The 19035-nt window shown below is 39.0% G+C and overlaps 1 protein-coding gene across 17 annotated transcripts in view; it reads right to left on the minus strand.

Annotated features, from left to right (window-relative positions):
* The window catches only part of obsl1b (obscurin like cytoskeletal adaptor 1b), a 52934-nt gene extending 41379 nt beyond the window's left edge, over positions 1–11555 (minus strand). For 3 of the 17 annotated variants that reach the window (XM_037789240.1, XM_037789239.1, XM_037789233.1), the window contains exons 1-13: positions 11210–11553; positions 8440–9558; positions 6575–6844; positions 4151–4411; positions 3685–3996; positions 3322–3588; positions 2811–3095; positions 2366–2641; positions 1825–2100; positions 1248–1523; positions 659–931; positions 196–471; positions 17–91 (exon numbers count right to left, since the gene is read on the minus strand). In XM_037789240.1, the coding sequence (XP_037645168.1) occupies positions 17–91; positions 196–471; positions 659–931; positions 1248–1523; positions 1825–2100; positions 2366–2641; positions 2811–3095; positions 3322–3588; positions 3685–3996; positions 4151–4411; positions 6575–6844; positions 8440–9454 (3862 nt within the window). In that variant the 5' untranslated portion in view covers positions 9455–9558; positions 11210–11553. Of the gene's footprint in view, positions 1–16; positions 92–195; positions 472–658; positions 932–1247; positions 1524–1824; positions 2101–2365; positions 2642–2810; positions 3096–3321; positions 3589–3684; positions 3997–4150; positions 4412–6574; positions 6845–8439; positions 9559–11209 lie in introns of all 17 variants that reach the window. The other 14 variants (XM_037789232.1, XM_037789230.1, XM_037789243.1 and 11 more) reach the window with 11 other exon arrangements.
* Positions 11556–19035: the final 7480 nt, after the last annotated feature.

Genomic DNA, 19035 nt, shown 5'->3' on the forward strand with positions numbered 1-19035 from the left:
AAATATATCAAATCACCTTTGACATCCTCAGTGTATTGGGCAGATGCATCAGCTATCTCACCAATCTCGTCACCATAGTGACACTGCTCTGCTGTTTGGACAAAGCCAAAGAGAAAACAATGAGCTGGGTGATGGCTTCATGTATGTCACTAAATACTTGATTCTTAATTGTGCAGGTACAATGTGGAAGACCACCTTTCATGTCCACATTGCACAACTGTGTATCGCCAGATGTTTCACAGCCAAATGTCCCATCACTAGACAAGTCATGTGACTGGAGGGGCACGGTTTGGCTGCTGCTCTGTGATTCACAGTCAGCTTCCTGTTTTGGGTAGATTTGGGTTCCGTCTTTGTACCAACAGGCTTTGGCAATGGGATCTGAAATCTCAAATTGCTGAACAATTTGGCAGTCCGCTTCAGCAGACTCGGTCTTCTCAACATCAGGGCCAAGCAGATATGTCGGAGGTGGCACTACAGACATTAGGGGGATAATTTCAGTGTACATTATCCTAGATTTTAGAAAAAGTGACTTCAAAGAGATATTGTCAAAACTGTCACAGATATTAGCTCTCCATTCTAACCACGAATAAGAAGACAGACTAAAAGCTACACAAAAAGTTAGTCATAACTAAAATTTAACACACATTTGCAAAATCACCTTGATTGTTTACTATTAATTGGGCAACATCATCTGCTGTTGCACAATAGTATGTTCCAGAGTTCGAAGGATGAGTTGGTTCAATAACAAGGGTCCTCTTGATGCCTTCCATTTCAAAATCAGGCTCTTTAATACAATCCTGTTCTTGATCCCTCTGCAGTGACACCTGGAAAGCAGGGTCTGAGGTTTCACATGTTGGTTCAGTTGGGCAGGTTGCTTCAAGTGACTGCGTCTCCACAACCTCTGGTGAGGGCGACAACTGCAGCGTTGGAGCTAAAGATGATGATCGATATTATAATTGCGGACTGAACAGTGCATATTTACTCTCTGATTAAGAAAGGGGTTATAGGTTCAGCTTTCCCAAACGGGGAACCAATCTGTTATATCTCAGACCAAATTCAAGGAGAAAAACTCACATTTAGTCAGTAGAGATTAATTATACCATGATTTAAGAATCTGTTACAACTTGACATAAAACACCACTTGAACACAGACAGACAGATATGCATATTGAAAGTGTTAGTTGCATCTAGTCACCAGAAAGCTCTAGGATTTGCTCAAAGATTCAACAAATTTAAATAAAAATCACCTTTGATATCCACAGTGAAGTGAATAGTGTCATCAGAGGTTTCACAGCTGTATAGCCCTGAGTGCAAGAGCTCAGCAGATGGGATAATGAGTCTCCTCAACGTGCCATTACTCTGTATATCCCAATCATTCGGCGGGGAGAGCTTTACACCATCTTTATACCAGCAGACAGGCACAGTGGAGTCTGTAACCTCACATTCCAGCTCCAAAAGTTTGCCCGCTTCAAGTGACTTGGTTCTCTCAACGTCAAAGATAGTAGAGTACGTCACTGGTATAGCTAGTATTGGGAATTCAGGACAGCTTAATAAAATCAAAACTGTGGAAATGGATATCTTGCAAAAATGTAACTGCTGAGCAGAAAATGAAAAGGGCTTTGGAGAATTTCAATTGAGGGCACAGCAGTTGCTAAAGAAATGATTATAACTAATAATTACCTAAGGCATTAACACTTCTTTAAGGTTATGTGCATGAAACAGTCTTTCAAACCACATACAGTACAAGCGGGGATTATTAGTGGCATCTATAAAGAGGAGGTGGGGTTACAATATTAATGAACAAGATAAAAAGTGTAAAATCACCTTTGATCTCCACTTGAAACTCCATGGTATCATCCTTTGTGGTGCATCTGTACATACCAGAGTGGCACAGCTCTGCAGACTGAACAACTAATGTCCTTGTGTTGCCCTCTGAGTGGATTTCTAATCCAGAGTTTGAAATGAGCTGCATTTCATCCTTGTACCAGCAAACGTGGGCCTCAGGATCCGACACCACACACTGGAGTACAATAGGGCAGCCTGCTTCGGTCAACTTGGTCCTCATTTCTTCAGGAATTGCTGAGAACTTCACAGGTGGAGCTATAGATATGTTTAGATCTTATGTCAACCTCAAATCAACCTCATGCCAGCCTTTAAGATTATCACAATCTATGTACTGACAACTAAATTGCTAACATGCTGTAAGGCAGTCAAAGAAAAAGTGACAGCTTAGCTGCTCTTATTATGAGTGCTAAGAAGAAAGGCAACAGACATACATACAACATACAAAAGTGTCATCAGTTAGTTGCTTTGCTGAGTACGAGCTTATTAATGTTTCACATCGCTTAAGGTAAAAAAAAATCACCTTTGATATCCACACTGAACGTGATGGCGTCACCCTTTGTCTTGCAGCAGTATAACCCAGAGTGGAAAAATTCTGCTGAGTGGACAATCAGTGTTCTCGCCAAGCCGTCAGTTAGAATATCTACTCCAGTTTGAGGATGGAGCTTTGACCCATCTTTGTACCAGTGCACCTGGGCAGAAGGATCTGAGAGCTCACAGCATAAAACAATGGAGTAGCCGCTTTCGATGGTTTTGTTCCTCTCAGCATCTGGAATTGCTGAAAACCTCACAGGTGGGGCTAAGGATATTTAGATATTTTAATGGATCGTTAAGTTGTAAATTTTATGTTTCGATAAGTCAGACTTAAAAAGAAGACTAAACGCATTTTTTCAATAAGAAAGGAAAAACGGGGTAAAAGTGACAATGAAGATGGTTAGTGAAAGACACCAACATTGTAAGAAACTCACTCCACTCACCCTCTACTTCCACATTGAACCTGATGACGTCATCAATGGCATCACAGCAATACACTCCCGAATGTGAGAACTCTGCTGATTGGATCACAATTCTTCTCATGGTGCCCTCTGATTGGATATGCAGACCCTCCATTGTTTGTAATTCCCCCCCATTCTTGTACCAGTTCACTGGAGCTGAAGAGTCTGACAGCTCACAGTAGAGCACAATGGGGTTCCCAATTTCTACAAATTTGTTTCGATCCATTTCTGACATCGGTGAAAACTTGACAAGAGGAGCTGCAAATTTTAGAAAAACAATGAGAACGATTTACATCATCGAGTCTTGTCATTTAGGATATTGAACCGAAGGATACAGTACGTTAGTGTCATCTTGCATTTTTGGTGCCAAACAATGTTTGCACATTTGTCCAATTTCCATTTTGAACAAGAAAAACAAATAAAAACACAGTACATCTTAGGCCTAGTGAGACACATACTCAGGCAAATTATGACCCATACGTACCTTGAATGTACAGTGCTGCAGAATCCCGGATGCCATAGGCAATAAATGTGATCTCGGCTCCATTGTCTGTTTCACGTACTCCTCGAATGCGAAGAGATTGGTGTGTTCGTGAACGACGCATGGAATAACGCTCATCTTCCTGAAGCTGAGTACCACTTAAGAACCATGTACCAATAACTGAAGCAGAGAGTTCAATAGAGAAGAGGGCATCTTGCCCCTCAGGCACCAACGCATCCTGTAAGGGAGCTTGTATTCTGGCAACTGGAACTGGAAAAGAGAATCAGTTTATACATGATTTAGCAAGCAGTGTCCTTAATGTTGTGAATTCATTAATCAAGAAAAAAATAGTATAACTGAACTTACCCAAATGAACAGCTTTAGGGAACTCAACATTGTTGCTCTTTCCATATTTGTTTACACTGCAGATGCGAAATCGATAATCGGCTTCACATGGTACGCTGTCACCGAGGATCTCCACAGAGGTTGCGGAGTCAGTGGTTAGGCACTGTAGCCACTCCTGTGAGCCAGTGCCCACTTCTTGTCGCTCAAGCACATATCCAGATGGAGGATTCTTTCGTGTGTCCTGAGCAGGAACCCATGAGAGAAGAGCTGCATTAGCACGCTCTGTGTTGATTTGCACTCCCACTGGACAACTGGGAGGACAATGTCTGGCCGCTGAAACAGGAGAAACCCATTATGCATCAATATCTCTTTGGATTGGAATAACTGATACAGGTTGATCGATTCCAAAAGGAACTTATTGATCTTGATAATTTTTTGTGCAAATATTGTATTTGGAATTCTATAATCTACAGATTAGTGACCCTACCTTTCACTCTTAGCTGAGAGGAAGTCTTGGATCTGCCTACAAGGAAAGTCACAAGGCCAGAGTCTTGGGGCATTGTATTGACGAAAACCAGGATGTGAGTTCGACCAAAGGACTTAAGGATGGTCTGATGCGTTTCACGCAGCTCTATGGCGTCTTTGTACCAATGTATGTCCATTTCTTCTTTTTCCACTTCAACGCAAAAGGCAGCATTTTCGCCTTCCAATACATCCACTTTTCTTGGAAGCTTCCGCAAAATTGTCCCTGGAAGGAAACACTTTGAAAGTGAGTAACTCATTTGCACATTAATGGGATAAGGATTTTGATTTTCTAATGGAAAATAAGGACCCTACAAACAAAACCAGATTTGTCATTTGTAAATGGTTAGGGGGCCTTCATTGTCATGGTTAAATAAATAACTACTTGCTTAGGGTTAGGGAGTGATTGTGGTCATAGTTTAAAGAAACACTGTTGATTAATGGTCGGAAACACAAATTGAACAGTGGTCTCCCATGTTAAAGTCCAACGTTTTGTTGAGTCGTGCAACCACTTCCACCTCCTCTACTCCGCTACAGAGCTTTCTCACTTGAACATACACATACAGTATGTTGTTTTGGGCACTTCCTGAACGACTGTTCTTGGAAGGACAGTCTCATAATGGACTAGTACTATTACAGTATATAGTGTTTTCCAATTGGCACTGGTTGAAAAAATATAGATGAAAAGCAACATTACACAAAATGTGCTTTCCCAAAGTCAAATTACATCAGACTTTATGTTCACTGCCTTAGCATTTTCATTTACAAGGATTTTCCTTTTCTCTCAAGTGCCAAACCAATTCAAAGGAGGCGGGGAAAGGAATGAAACGGTACAGCAAGAGGATAGTGCAAGTGTTTTGTCAGACTTTTGTCAGGCATATGTGTTAAAAAATGACAGAAGGAGAACAAATTAAAGGAACAGTGTGTAAGATTTAGCGACATCTAGTGGTGAGGTTGCAGATTGAAACCTCTCCCGTGTGCCAAGTGTGTAGGACAACTACAGTGGCTGACGCGAAAATGCGAATGGCCCCATCTAGAGCTGTTGTAAGAGTAGCGTAGGTGATTTGGAGAATAGCAGAGTCAGTGCGGAGTGTTTGTGTGTGTGTACGTGGGAAGTGAGTGGTGAAGCAAGAGAGAGAGAGGCGGCGAATGTGTGAACGAACAAGTGAGCTGGTGGAGCAGAAGACAGAGTTTGTTTAGCTTTGAGAATATCAAGTTCAGTAGAAGTTGCAGTTTGTGCAGAAATAGCTGCTTTGTGAAAAAGTTGCAGCTCCTAAAGACCAGCAGAGGTTTCCCATGTCTTGTTTCTCGGCGGCAGAGTGGAGTAACAGCAGGGATTACCTCCGGAGCGAGTAACTTTGGCCCAAGCAGGAAAAATTAGGTTTGTCTGTTCTGGGCTATTGTAAAAACATGGCGAGAGGACCCGCTCCTATACGGCTCATTCTAAGGTAACGCAAACACAACAATTCTTATTTTCAGTTGATTATAAGGAAACATACTAAATAATTATATTCCATTTCTGCTAATAGATCCCCCTAATTATTACACAGTGTTACTTTAAAGTGGCACTAGGCAGTATATTTTTTGGCATCATTGGGCAAAAATTCCATAATAACCTTTCAGTATATTGTAATTCAAGTGTTCTGAGAGAAAACTAGACTTCTGCTCCTCCTCATGGCTCTGTTTTCAGGCTTTAAAAATTTAGCCCGTGACGGGAGACTTTGACCAATCACAGGTCACTTCAGAGAGAGAGCGTTCCTATTGGCATTCCTTCAACAGATTTCACAATGGCGACCGCATCACAAACTTTCTAATTTCACAGCTAAACCGTGCACTACAAGATGATTCTGAAAACATCTGAGGAGAGAAATTAATGCATTAACGTAACAGAATATTGATTCATATTTGATCAGCGCTGCTTAGTTTGACCATTTGGTTGGAGTTTGTGAGTGATTGACAGCTGGCTCTCATAGACAGCAGCTGGACAGCAGACCTCAGATCAGCTCTTACTGCTTGTTTTTCCTCCGGTCTGTGAGATCTTGCAGATGCCATTAGGAGCACCAGAGGACACAGAGGCACTTGAGTTTTTTTCAGGTTACCTGTTTCATGTACTACTGTCACGACATAGCGACAGTTTTATAATAATAACTTTTATTAATCATATTTGCTCCAATCTGGCCTATTTCAGCTTTAATGATTAGGCTGTCACAGTTAGTAAGTTAGACCAACTTTGGTTTTGATCATCCCAAACATAAATTGAACTGTCTCATCTGAACATGAACCTCTTTTTATTAAAAGGGTATGGACCACATACTTGTTCCATGAAATTATATAAATTACTCTCCCAAAAATATAGTACAGTTACCACAGCTATTTCATCCTGATTTACCTTTCACAGCCACCTCAGCGATGCTTCTGCCCCCGTCAGGCATCTCGCAGAGGTAAATCCCATCATCGTCAACTCCGATGTCACGGATAGTTAGTCGCCGTTTTGTTCCCCACTCCTCCATTCCATATTTGGCCCCTGGCTGCAGCCGTCTGTCCTCCAGATACCATGTGATGGGAACGGAGTCCTCTGGAACTTCACACTCGAGAACAGCCAAATCTCGTTCCCATACTTCTAGATCAATGAGGGGCTGCTTGAACCGCACAGGCGGCTCTGGCACCAAAGAGGAGGAAGTACACCAGTTTGATTAAGCCAATATGACATCTCCTAATTTAAAATGAAGTTAAAGTTAGTTTAAGAGGTTCTTATTAACTTCTAACAAAAATATTAGCGTTAGTTGATTAATATATATTCTTCAGGCATGTCGCCCATGCGAAACCTTACACAGCACATCGTCTGTCTTTGTAGTAAACAGTGTAAATTGAAATGTATTTGACAGTAAATTCTAACAAGATGAACAAAACCATGAGACAAGTGGCTCATTTAGATGAGGAATGGAAAGGTCATTAACACATCGGGTGTTGGATAGGAAATCAACTGTTTGTAACTGACACCATCAGACAGTACCAGACAGTTGTAAACAAAAGAATGTGGACTGTGTTTAGTAGTCTGTGTGCAAAGCTCTTCATTTTTTATCATACCAAGTCCAATTAAACACACAGACAACTGATGAAATACATTCACCATATTCCATTTAAATCCCCTTTAAATGGACCCACTAGCCACCACTGACCATTAACCCTACCTCAATGATGCTGTCTTTATCTCAGACTGACACAGTACAATACTGTCTGTTGGTGCCTTGAGTTTGGACTTCTCTGGGCCATGTGAGAAATATGATCCCCTTCCCAAAGACTTCGATCACATGGACGCCCCCCTAGACCTTTCACAAGCTAAGTGACTTTGCAGACATCATACTGCTGTTGGAATCCACCTCAAGATGATGAACTTTGCCTGTTTAGATATCTCTCGGGTTGAATTTCAGATCATTATTACATTGCATTAATCCTCCAGTGGACAAGGATTGAATTGCTTTTAAAGCAGCTGGTGTCAAAGCATTTGATTACTGATTATATTTGCAGCTCACTGGCCTGCCGACCTGCCCTTTTATGAATTCAACTAAATGATAATAGAAATCCATGAACTTGACTTGACATCAATGAGTAAGTAGGCATTTGTGAGGATCATGCGTCATACAGTAAGCATTATTGTGCTTTTGTACAGTTCGTGCTGTTATTTGCTTTGTAAAAGCATTGGTCAAATCTGTAACCATATTCTCTGTGGAATATTGAGATTATACTCTTATTGTATATTGTACCTCACAGGTATACTTTGTCAAATTAGGTTTTTTGAAGATAAAAAGGATTGGACAGAACAATACGTAATATTAACTATTGTTTTTATACCAATAATCAATTTGTAATTTCAGTTTGTAAGATTCCTTTATATCGAAGCATATTATTTCAGCATCTCCAAAACAATATCACTGTGCAAAAAATAAGCTTTTATTTTTTCTAAAAGCATCATCACACGGCCATAAAACTTTTTAAAGTTTCATTTTGCCTTCCCTGTCTGGCCCTACCCCAATAAATGATCTCAGAGTACCTCTTTGGAGATATCTCACTGACATCATCCGAGCATCAAATGGATAGAAATGTGATCCAAGAACACACCACACCCTCACTCACTCCTCTACTCACAGTCACAGGCTGCAGCTGTGTCTGCCTTCACTCTTTAACATGGAGATACATTTCTTCACATTTTCCTAAATCAAAACTCTGAAGCCACTGAAAATGATCTTGACTTACCCTTTACGGAGAGGTGTACGGCACTGAGGGTTTGCCCGGCAGTATTAGACGCAGCACAAACATAAACTCCATTATCCTTCTGCTTACAGTACAGAACTTTAAGTGTGAAGTATCCTTCTCTGTCCTCATATAACAAATAACGCCTTCCAGACAGTATCAGCCTGCCGTCTTTCCTCCAAATGATTTCTGGTTTGGGTTTCCCAGTCACAAAGCAGCGGAATTTGGCATGTTTACCCTCTGTCACTGCAAACATTTTCACTTTAGTTGACTTGGTCATGGTGTCGTCTCTGAGCCGGTTTGGCACTTGCCTACCACTCCTCTGTTTTCCCTGGTTGGCTTTCCAGTGGCCATTCGTGTAGCCATTACGATTTCCCTCATCCTCATGTCCTGGGCCTGCATCAACCAGCAACACAGCTCCTGCCAACGCTTCCCCACACTCATTCCTGGCTTTGCATGTATATACGCCACCATCTGGAGCACGAGTCTTAAAGATCTTGAGCTGGAACCATCCACCGTCCTGGAAGCCCACACTGAAATGTGTGCTTTCAAATATTTCATTGAGTTTCCTGCCATCCTTTTCCCAGACAACCTCTGGTCGTGGGTTTCCCCAAAGCTTACAAGAGAAGACGGCATCATCCCCACGACCGGCGCGAGTGGAGAGGGGCTTGATAAGGAACCGTGGCTTATTTTCCTCTCGTAACTCCATCTCTTGTGCTTCGCCTTCCACGTTCAGTGTGGCCGCTGCGTATGTTTCCCCAATGCTGTTCTTTGCTTTGCATATGTACTGGCCACTATCCTCTGTGGTCACAGCTGAAATGATGAGATTGTAAACGTTTCCATCCTCAAAGACCCTGTATCGTCCCAGTGGGTCAATCCTTTCATTGTTTCGCTCCCAGATAACGGCAGGCCTCGGATCACCACTAATTTGACATTTTAGGACTGCATCAGTTCCACTTTGTACCACCACAGGTCTTGGATAGGCCAAGAAACGTGGTGCACCACCAAACACATCCATTTCTGCTTTGGTGTCAGCCTCACTTCACCTTCAGCAGTCCAGGAGAGTAACACGGGGCAGTTATTTACTGGGGGAAGACGGTCCAACTTCTGCACTGCAAATTTCTTAAAAAAAAGAAAAGAAATAACAGATGGATTACTTTAATTACTTTAAACAGATGGATTACTTTAATATCAAACCGCTTGAGAGATTGAAATAACATTGGAACATGAAAATAGCTAAATTGTAATCTGTTCTAACATTTGATCCAGATCATCATATGAAATAACTGTATATATAGTTATATTTATATTTATATAGTTATAAACTATAGTTATACTTTTAGCCTTCCTGATATAATGAAATGAACAGGAATGGACAACACTCAGCCCAGCCTCCTATCTGTGCATGTGTGTCAGCGTAAACGGATGGTATGATTATTAGGACTAATTGAATTAGATCTGTCTGCATGAGAGAAAACAGGCTAGCAGTGAGGGGAGTGGGTTGGGGGGGGGGGGGAGGGCAGCCTAGTCCTTTTGCAACAGCAGCCACAACACATAGCCAGTACAGCTGGTGCTGTATTTCAATGGGTAAGTGCTTAATATAGTATACCCTAAATAAAGACCTGCGAGGGAGTGTGTGTCAGGTATCACAAAGAACACACATGCTCACAAAAACACAGGCCAAAATCACAGGCTGCCCACCCAAGAGACCTTGCAGTTCAAATATAGTGAGAATATGCCACCGTTAATATGAAAATGATTTGAATAAGTGAGGATCAAAGAAAGCCTTCCCTAACAGAGCTGCCATCACACTTTTTGTTGGCAGCTCTGTCTGCCATCATATTCATATATAAATATCAGTTAGGCAATCCTAGAAATATTGTTTAAACTTCAGTGTAATTCTCTCTCTCCCTCTGAAAACTGTGCTCCCCTTATGACCATTTGTGTAATCTCATTCTCTGCCCAAGATCTTGTTTGGGGAGCCTCTGAACTTGACAGAGTATATTCATCAGTAAACTGAGTTGATGTGTTTTGGGGCAGCTCCCACAGAGTGTTGTAACTTCATCCTCTTGGATGTAAGAAACAAAGTTTCACGTCTCAAAAGAAGGTCATCTCAGGATGTTTTCAAGATTTCCTTTGAAGGATAGTTTTTACTGAAACATTTAATAATTTTTTTTTATTGATAATATTAATGATATAATTGTTTTTATTCAAACACAAAACCCAACCCATGGTCAAATACTGGAACACTGTACAATACTGTCTTGTATTCTTTCACACTTTTCAAAATATTGTTAATCTTTATGTGAGACGCTTACAACTAAAAACAAAATAAAGCTCCTATCTGATTATAGTTTTTCCAGCTAACCCTAAACATTGTAGGTACAGTAAAAATTGAATTAAATTTAAATATTGATGGAAATGAGAAAGTTGACTTACTAATAATAGTTTTAATTGCTTACCAATTAGTATTATTATTATTTTTTAATTAAAATTGAACTGAATGTTGATGGAAATCTATTTTGTATAACCCTGGAATATATGATTTGATATAACTGGGTGTTTACATGAATTTTGTAAGTTGCATAAAAACTGTTTTTCACCTTGCAAGATGTTTTATTAGCACAGTTTGGACATTGCGTTGAAAGTGTCTTCAATATTCCCTCCGGAGGTTTAAAGAGAGGAGATTAACCCCTGTGTTTACTTGTCTGATTTAATTGGAATGACCTCTGCCCCTTGTGAAGCTGTGCTGTGTACCCCTCACATGACCTACCTCGCTTCAGTCGCCGGGAACGACCGTCAACATACATTCCGCACTTGCAATCTCTCTTCGAGGTAAGAAGCAATGCCACTCGTCTCCTGAAGGCTGAGTAATGTCCCAAGTTGACTTCAGATTTAGACACATGCTCTCCTCAAAGGTCCCAAGTTCTACTCCAGTACATCTTTGTAGACGTTTGTCCGGTAGGAGGAAAAGAAAACAGAACTTCAGCATACACACTAGCTTCCCGTTTAACAACTTCAGAGTGGTCCCCCAATCTCTGTGTCGCTCAGGCCTTAGACACCCCAAGTGTCATTGTTCGTGGAATACCGTTAAATGCTTTTGCAGCTGCTGCTGTCCCCTAAAAATACTGGCTGCCTCGATGACAGCAGTAAAGATAAGTCAGGCACTTCCATTCACTTGCCAGCAGGGGCTAAAGATAGTTCAGGTGGCTAGTGCATGGCACACTGCTTAGCTTACTTGAGGCTTTGCAATACAAATCTAAGGAGAACAACAAGCTTCTGGTCTCCAAATATTTTAAAGCTCACCTTCATTAAGTCTCCAACATTTGTTTCATTTACAAGTTGTGCACAAGTTCTACAGTCTATAACTATTACACAGTGTGCTGCTGAAAGGAGGAAAGCAAGTTTTATTTGTAACATAAATTATAAATTATGACTAAAATAGATAAATAAGACTCAAAGTTCCACCCTATGGTGCATTCTTGTTAGGCTGGTAAATATGAACAGATAGCGAAGAAAAACAGCAAAAATAACATGAATTATGAGCTGGTTCTTAAACACTGTTAACCTCAACAGGTCTATATTGATCAGCATGTACAGATCTGAAAACAGTCCAGCATCGCAAACTTTATTATTTACAAGTTATAGAAGAGGGGAAAGCCTTTGCTGCTGCCGCTCCCTGTACTATTAGAACTTCTCTATTATTCTGCTGACAAACTCCCACTGATGCTGCTGCTGCTCCCTGTACTATTAGAACTTCTCTCTATTATTCTGCTGTTAAACTCCCACTGATGCTGCTGCCGCTTAAGGCAAGCGATGTTGTGATGTCACTTGAGTCAGTGTCAGGACTACAAGTTTGAAAATGACAATAATCTGGGGGTGTGGATTTGGATAAAAGTGTGTATATATATATATATATATATATATATATATATATATGTTTATACAGTATATATGTATATATATATATACATATATATATGTATATATATATGTATATATATATATATAGTATGTACATATATATGTATGCAGTATGTAAGTGTATATATATACATATATACTGTATATACAGTAATACACACATGCGTGTTATAAATATTGATCTGTGTATTTTTGTCAATTTATGTATCCATCCATCCATCCATCTTCAACCGCTTATCCGGGATCGGGTCGCGGGGGCAACAGCTCCAGCATTTATGTATTTATTGTTATTTAATTATTGTGTAATTCCACCATCCAGTATTCCATCCCAGTATTACGTGGAGGCAACGTGATCTTGAATTTGGTAAATAAGAGATGTAAACTTCCTGCATTGCACTGATCATCCACTAGAGGGCAGTTAACATGGGCCGGATTGATTGATGATGTAGAGGTCATACATATACAAATGGCATTATAGATTTAAAGTATCAAAAGTAAAAGTCGTAGAATGGCTCTTGTCAGCATTATGTTATTATAATATTGGATCTTTATTATTGATATATTAACATGTAACTTGGTCAAGGGGGAGCTAATTTAAACTATGTATCTTTATTGTTTCAGTACGTCAACTTTTAGTTTATAAAGTATCTAGTACTGTTACTATAAGTGGTAAATAAATGTAATGCAGTTAAAGGAACAATATTATCCTCTGACATGTAGTGGAGTATAAAGTATAAAGTGGCAGCAATTCTCAAGTTATAAGTACCTCAAATATACAAGTACAGTACTTGAGTAAATGTACTGACTTGCTAGTAAGTAATGTATGCTGTTTAACCAGTTTGATTTCAAGTTTGCATCTCTGTGTCAGAGCTGTGTCATTAGTGATACTATCATTCATTCAGTGGCAAAGATGGAAGTCTAACCGAAAACTGTAGATGAAAATGAAATGTCAGTAGCCTACTGTATGTCAGATATTTTAGTCCTCGTAACATGACATTCTTTTGTCTTCTCAGTAAACTGCTGTCAAGTTGGTAAACCCTGAGTTTGAATTCAACCAGTGAGTTTGTTTACAGTATGGTAAACGGGTACGGTTGGGTCATTGCTTTTATACCACTTATATACCTCTATCCACTCCAGGATCAACAGTTTATGCAGTTTGACCTTACTTGTCTTTCTTTTACATGAGCCAATAGGCAGTATTTGAATCCTGTGGTAATGAGGGTATTGGACAGCACGTTTTTCAGTGTGTGAGTCTGTTGTGTGATTGTGAGACGTGGTCTCAGCGTGGGCTGCAGTGTGCCTTCAGCTGTTTAGTGGCTCTACAGCCCCCCCCCCTCTTCCCTGATTTCAGCTGTTGGAGGTAATCTGATATAACTCAGACCCCTGTAGCTGGTTATGAAACGCTTTGTGCCTACAACTGAGTAACAACTTGGAGGGTTGTTCCGTTATCAGAACTCTCATATCCTCATTCTCTGTGTTGTGTCAGATCCAGGTAAAAGTGTTTTTTAATGTATATTGACTATAAGAACTCAAAAGGGTTTGGGTTCAAGTCATGTTTTCATACTTTGCTGATAATGACATTCGTGATATTGTTCTAAGGGCAAATTGCAATCTATTTCTTTCAAACAGGCTAAAATACATTCCAAATGATCTGCAAATTAAATCTGCCCTCTGTCCCAGTCCCAGAGCTCAACATTCACCATCATGCTGATGCTTTCACTTCTACACAAATAAACACGGACATGTTTGTATGCATGTTTTTTTGGCGTGGATGATGAGAATGGTTTCTGTCTCAGCATGTATATTTCCTCTACCAAACTCTTCTGAATTACAAACTGATTACAGTAGAAACATTTTTGACATTCTCTGGCATCCATGGTCAAGAACGGTGTTGACAGGATGAGCAGAACGACTACCTGGTTAACACTGTTTCATCAACAGTGACTCTGCCAAGAAAATACAGTGAGATCATTTTTGCCATCAGAATCTGGACAGTTGGTTACATCTATCAGTACAGTCTAATGAAGCTTAAAGCCAAAGTTCAGAAAGGAAGACCCTTAAACTCTCTCATTCACAACCTTTCTCTCTCTCTCTCTCTCTCTCTCTCTCTCTCTCTACTGGCTCCTACTCTATCAGCTGACTGTGGGTGGTTCACTCTTAGATAACCAAACCGATTCTACCACGCTCTCCATGAGCCAATCAGATAAGATTACAAAGGATTTATCTGAACCCTGAAATAAATGCTTGGAAAGATAGAGGCACCATAGAATACTACTGTTTTACCTTTTAAGATCAATTGCAAACACATTTCATCTCAAACTCATTTTTGAAATTCAACTCAAAATGACTTATTCTGTTTTGCATTTGTAAAGCCACGTCAACCATTTACGTTATCCAATAAAGCTGTTCATTCCAATGTGGACTCAAGAATGTTTTTTAATGGATACCTTGAAGGACAAATGACCATCAAATATCAAATAATTCTTAGGTCAGAGGAATAATTTATGGTATTATCAGGGCTGTCAATCGATTTAAATATTTAATCGTGATTAATCGCATGATTGTCCATATTTAATGACGATTAATTGTAAATTAATCGCACATTATATCTATATCTATATATTATCTATATATTATATCTGTTCAAAATATACCTTAAAGGGAGATTTGTCAAGTATTTAATACTCTTCTCTGCTTTATACAAATATATGTATATATTTATTACTGGAAATCAGTTAACAACACAAAACAATGACAGATATTGACCAGAAACCCTCACAGGTACTGCATTTAATATTAAAAAATGACTTGCCCCAAACTGCATGTGATTATCATAAAGTGGGCATGTCTGTAAAGGGGAGACTCGTGGGTACCCATAGAACCCATTTACATTCACTGATCTGGAGGTCAGAGGTCAAGGGACCCCTTTGAAAATGGACATGACAGTTTTTCCTCACCAAAATTAAGCGTAAGTTTGGAGCGTTATTTAACCTCCTTCATGAAGAGCTAGTATGACATGATTGGTACCAATGGATTCATTAAGTTTTTTAGTGTAATATGATACCAGTATCTTCACTCTAGCTTTAAAACTGAGCCGCTACAACCTAAGAATTGCAAGTTGCATTAATGCATTGAAAAAAGGAGTTGCGTTAAAACAAATTGACGTTAACGTGAACGCGTTATTGCGTTAACTTTGACAGCCCTAGGTATAATGTGACAAAACAACATACCTTGTTACCCTATATTTACCTTTAACACAGAAATTCTAGACTTGTTTTCATTGAGCAGCTGGACACTGAACCTGTTACTAGCATTTAATGTCTTATTGATAACATTTTTATGTAGATAATATTACAAAAACAATAATACATCCACAGAGCTTTTAGAAAGGTGCTGAATCAAATTATGTCTTTTTCTGAAAAAAAAAGAAAAGATTATGATTGTGATTAATCATTTAAAAGATGTAGGCGGGTCAAAATGAATGTTTTGTTTATCTCTGAGGAAGATATCTGACGTTTGATTCCAACTTCTGAAAAGGCTTGTGAGCCAATAGTAAGACAACGTTGGTATCACGTGGTGTCTCTGTGTTGTCAGTTAGTGTGGAAAAATGGATATATGGCTGAGATTGACGGTAAGTACCTGTTGTGAAGTGAATCCAATAGAACAGGGAGGGAGAATGTGACATCTAGTCGCTGAATGTTATCAACAGCACCTTTAAGACCACTTGGGCTGCTGTGGGATTCCAAATAGAGTTGGGATTGTATGATAAAGCATATTTATCAGATTAAAATACATTTATATTTCAAAATAATGAATGATTTATAAATAGGAAATAAAAAAGTCATTTGACTTTTTATACCTTTGTGATCATCTACTGTAGAAAGTCTTCCATTGTTGCTCCCAGTATTAAAAAAGGACAAAACAATTAGCATGACTACAGCTGTGACTTATTGCTCGTCAGATAATAATAACTGAAGTTATGTTTTTATTATAGAGCTGCTGTTGGCACTATGTATTACTGTATGTGGAAAGAGTCCCGCCCTGCTCTCTGTAAGGTTACACAGCAACACATAGTATTTAACAGACAATTTTGCCTTTCTTTTCCCTGACATTGGAATGTGAGCAAAGCAGACATTCACAGAGACATGGACGTGTTCAGACAGTAGCCTGGAGGCCTACAGATAGAGCCACTAATACAGTCTAATACATAGTGCCAGAGGACTGAACCCAGTGCCTTCTCCTGTGATTACAAACTCACCTTATATGCTGAAAGAAGTCCTAAAGGAGGTAGTAGTACCTGTAAAGGAAATACCATTACATGTTTTATTAATGATATAAAATGGTCCAATCAGAACAGAAAGAATCAAGACATGTATCAGTACATGTACAGTATGTGCTTCTACCTGGAACTGCTGCATTGATACACATTCATATCTCTCTTTACCATCATTTTAAATATTGTATTCTCTTTTTATAATTGATTAAGGTATGCACTGGAGAGTGCCCTGATCAAGCCCCTCTGAGGTTTTTTTGCACCTCTCCATCACATTTGTTGTTTATGTAATATCAACTTGTACCTTTTTTATATGTGTAAACACATACAATCTAAAAATCTAATAAATGGGTAAAGTTTTCTTTCTTGTTTGTGGCAATGGGGACAAAAGCCAATCTGTGATTAATAAATTGCAGTGCTTATATTTATATTCTGCATCCTCTTTTTCACTTTTTTAGGTTTGGTGTATTTGACATACAAACATTCATGTCAATTTAAAAAACAAACATATACAACTTCATGATTTTTCACAATAAAGGTTTTAACACAGACACAAAAAGAAAAGAAAAAGAACAGAAACCAAAGCCAACCACCAGTGTTTACTAGAATGGAGGTTGACAGCAGTGCAACAGGACCAGAATCAGATCCTTCCTCTGCACAAAAGAACACCAACTTCGTCCTCTGGTGGTCATCTTGTGTCAGTGCAACATGTCACATCTCAGCTCATGTTAAAGCTTTTCACAGGTTCTATTTGAGTATGATTCGATTGTTTTATCTGATCATTGAGCAGAATGGAGGCTGAAGATGTAAGTGGGACTAAAAGATCCCCCTTGGAAGCATGTTTTACATACAGTATGTAGTGTTAATAGCTCCACCACCTCTCACTTATGCAGCTGTGCACATATTTACATCCCTTGTCATACATTGTTTTTTTGCTAACATCTTGTGGGTTTATGTTCTGCAGCGTGTGAATTTGAGTTGCTTTGCTTGTTATACAGTATGTGTTGTAGGGGTGATTTAGAACTGATGTTGCATGTAAAGCTCAGCCCAGGGGTCAGCAACCTGCGTCTCTTTAGCCCCTCTCCAGTGGCTCCCTGTGGACTTTTAAAAATGGAAATGAATAACTGTTTTTTGTTTACATTTTTATTTATCATTGTTGTAGGTCTATGGTACAACGGTACGACGGAGTATTAGGGCCACATTGAGGAAAAAATCTGAGATTTCGAGAATAAAGTCATAATATTACGAAAATAATGTCAGAAGTTTAAGAGAAAAAACTTGTAATATTATGAGAATAATGTCATAATATTATAAAGTAGTAATTTAGTAGTTTTTTTCTTTTTTTTCGTAAAGTTCTGACTTTATTCTCGTAATATTACAACTTTTTTTCTCATAAAGTTCTGACTTTATTCTGTAAATCTCAGATGTTTTTTCCCTCAATGTGGCCCTAATACTTCGTAGCACATTGTCTCTTTGGCCCTCACTGCATTAGACTTATATACTATATACTTAGACTATAAACTGTGTTACCGTCATCACAATGATCAAATGTTTTGCGGCTCCGGACAGATTATTATTATTATTATTAGTATTTTTTGCCTAAAATGTCTCTTTGATAGTAAAGGTTGCTGACCCCTGAGTTAGCCAGTATGATCAGACATGAAGAATACAGAAGGTGATCTTTTGAAGTCTTAAATGGATGACTCACTAATTGTTTGTGTTGCTATCGAAGGAATAGCCTAATATTGCATTTCTTTTTATATTGCTAAAAAAAGAGAAAGAAAGAAACGTGTGGAGATCTCACCTTTCTCTTACCTCCAAGCAGGATAAACCAAAGTAAACAGGCCTCCACTGAGACTACATGTGGTCCTTATCTGGTCAAGTCTGTTCTTGTGAGCCCACTACAGCTGGAGGAGGTAGTGTAAACTGTGTAAACTCTGCATGAATGACACAAGATGTTCTGGTGGAAAACTCAAGTTTACACAGCTCCTGCTGTAGTTTTTCACCTATTCACATCCAGTCCAGCTGATGACAGCAGAGGGACATAACCCCTCAGGTTGGACAGGTCTGTCAAGAGACACAAGCTGTCTGTCCTCTCAGCATTGTTAAAAGGTGAGAACCAGGGAAAAAGAAATACATAATAGTCCTATACATTTAAATATGTGTTAAATTATTACACAAAATAATAAAAACACAATTATTATCCTTATTATATTATTATTGTCATTTTTATTATTATTATTATTATTATTATTATTATTATTATTATTATTATTATTATTATCATTGTAGTAGTAGTAGTAGTAGTAGTAGTAGTGTGTATTATGGGATGGCATGGCTCCAGCATCATACAAACGACTGGAAGTTGACAACCGGTGTAATTTGTTCCCTTTTAGGACCTG

This window comes from Sebastes umbrosus, chromosome 13 (genome assembly GCF_015220745.1).
Source record: "Sebastes umbrosus isolate fSebUmb1 chromosome 13, fSebUmb1.pri, whole genome shotgun sequence".
In the NCBI taxonomy this organism is placed as follows: domain Eukaryota; kingdom Metazoa; phylum Chordata; class Actinopteri; order Perciformes; family Sebastidae; genus Sebastes; species Sebastes umbrosus.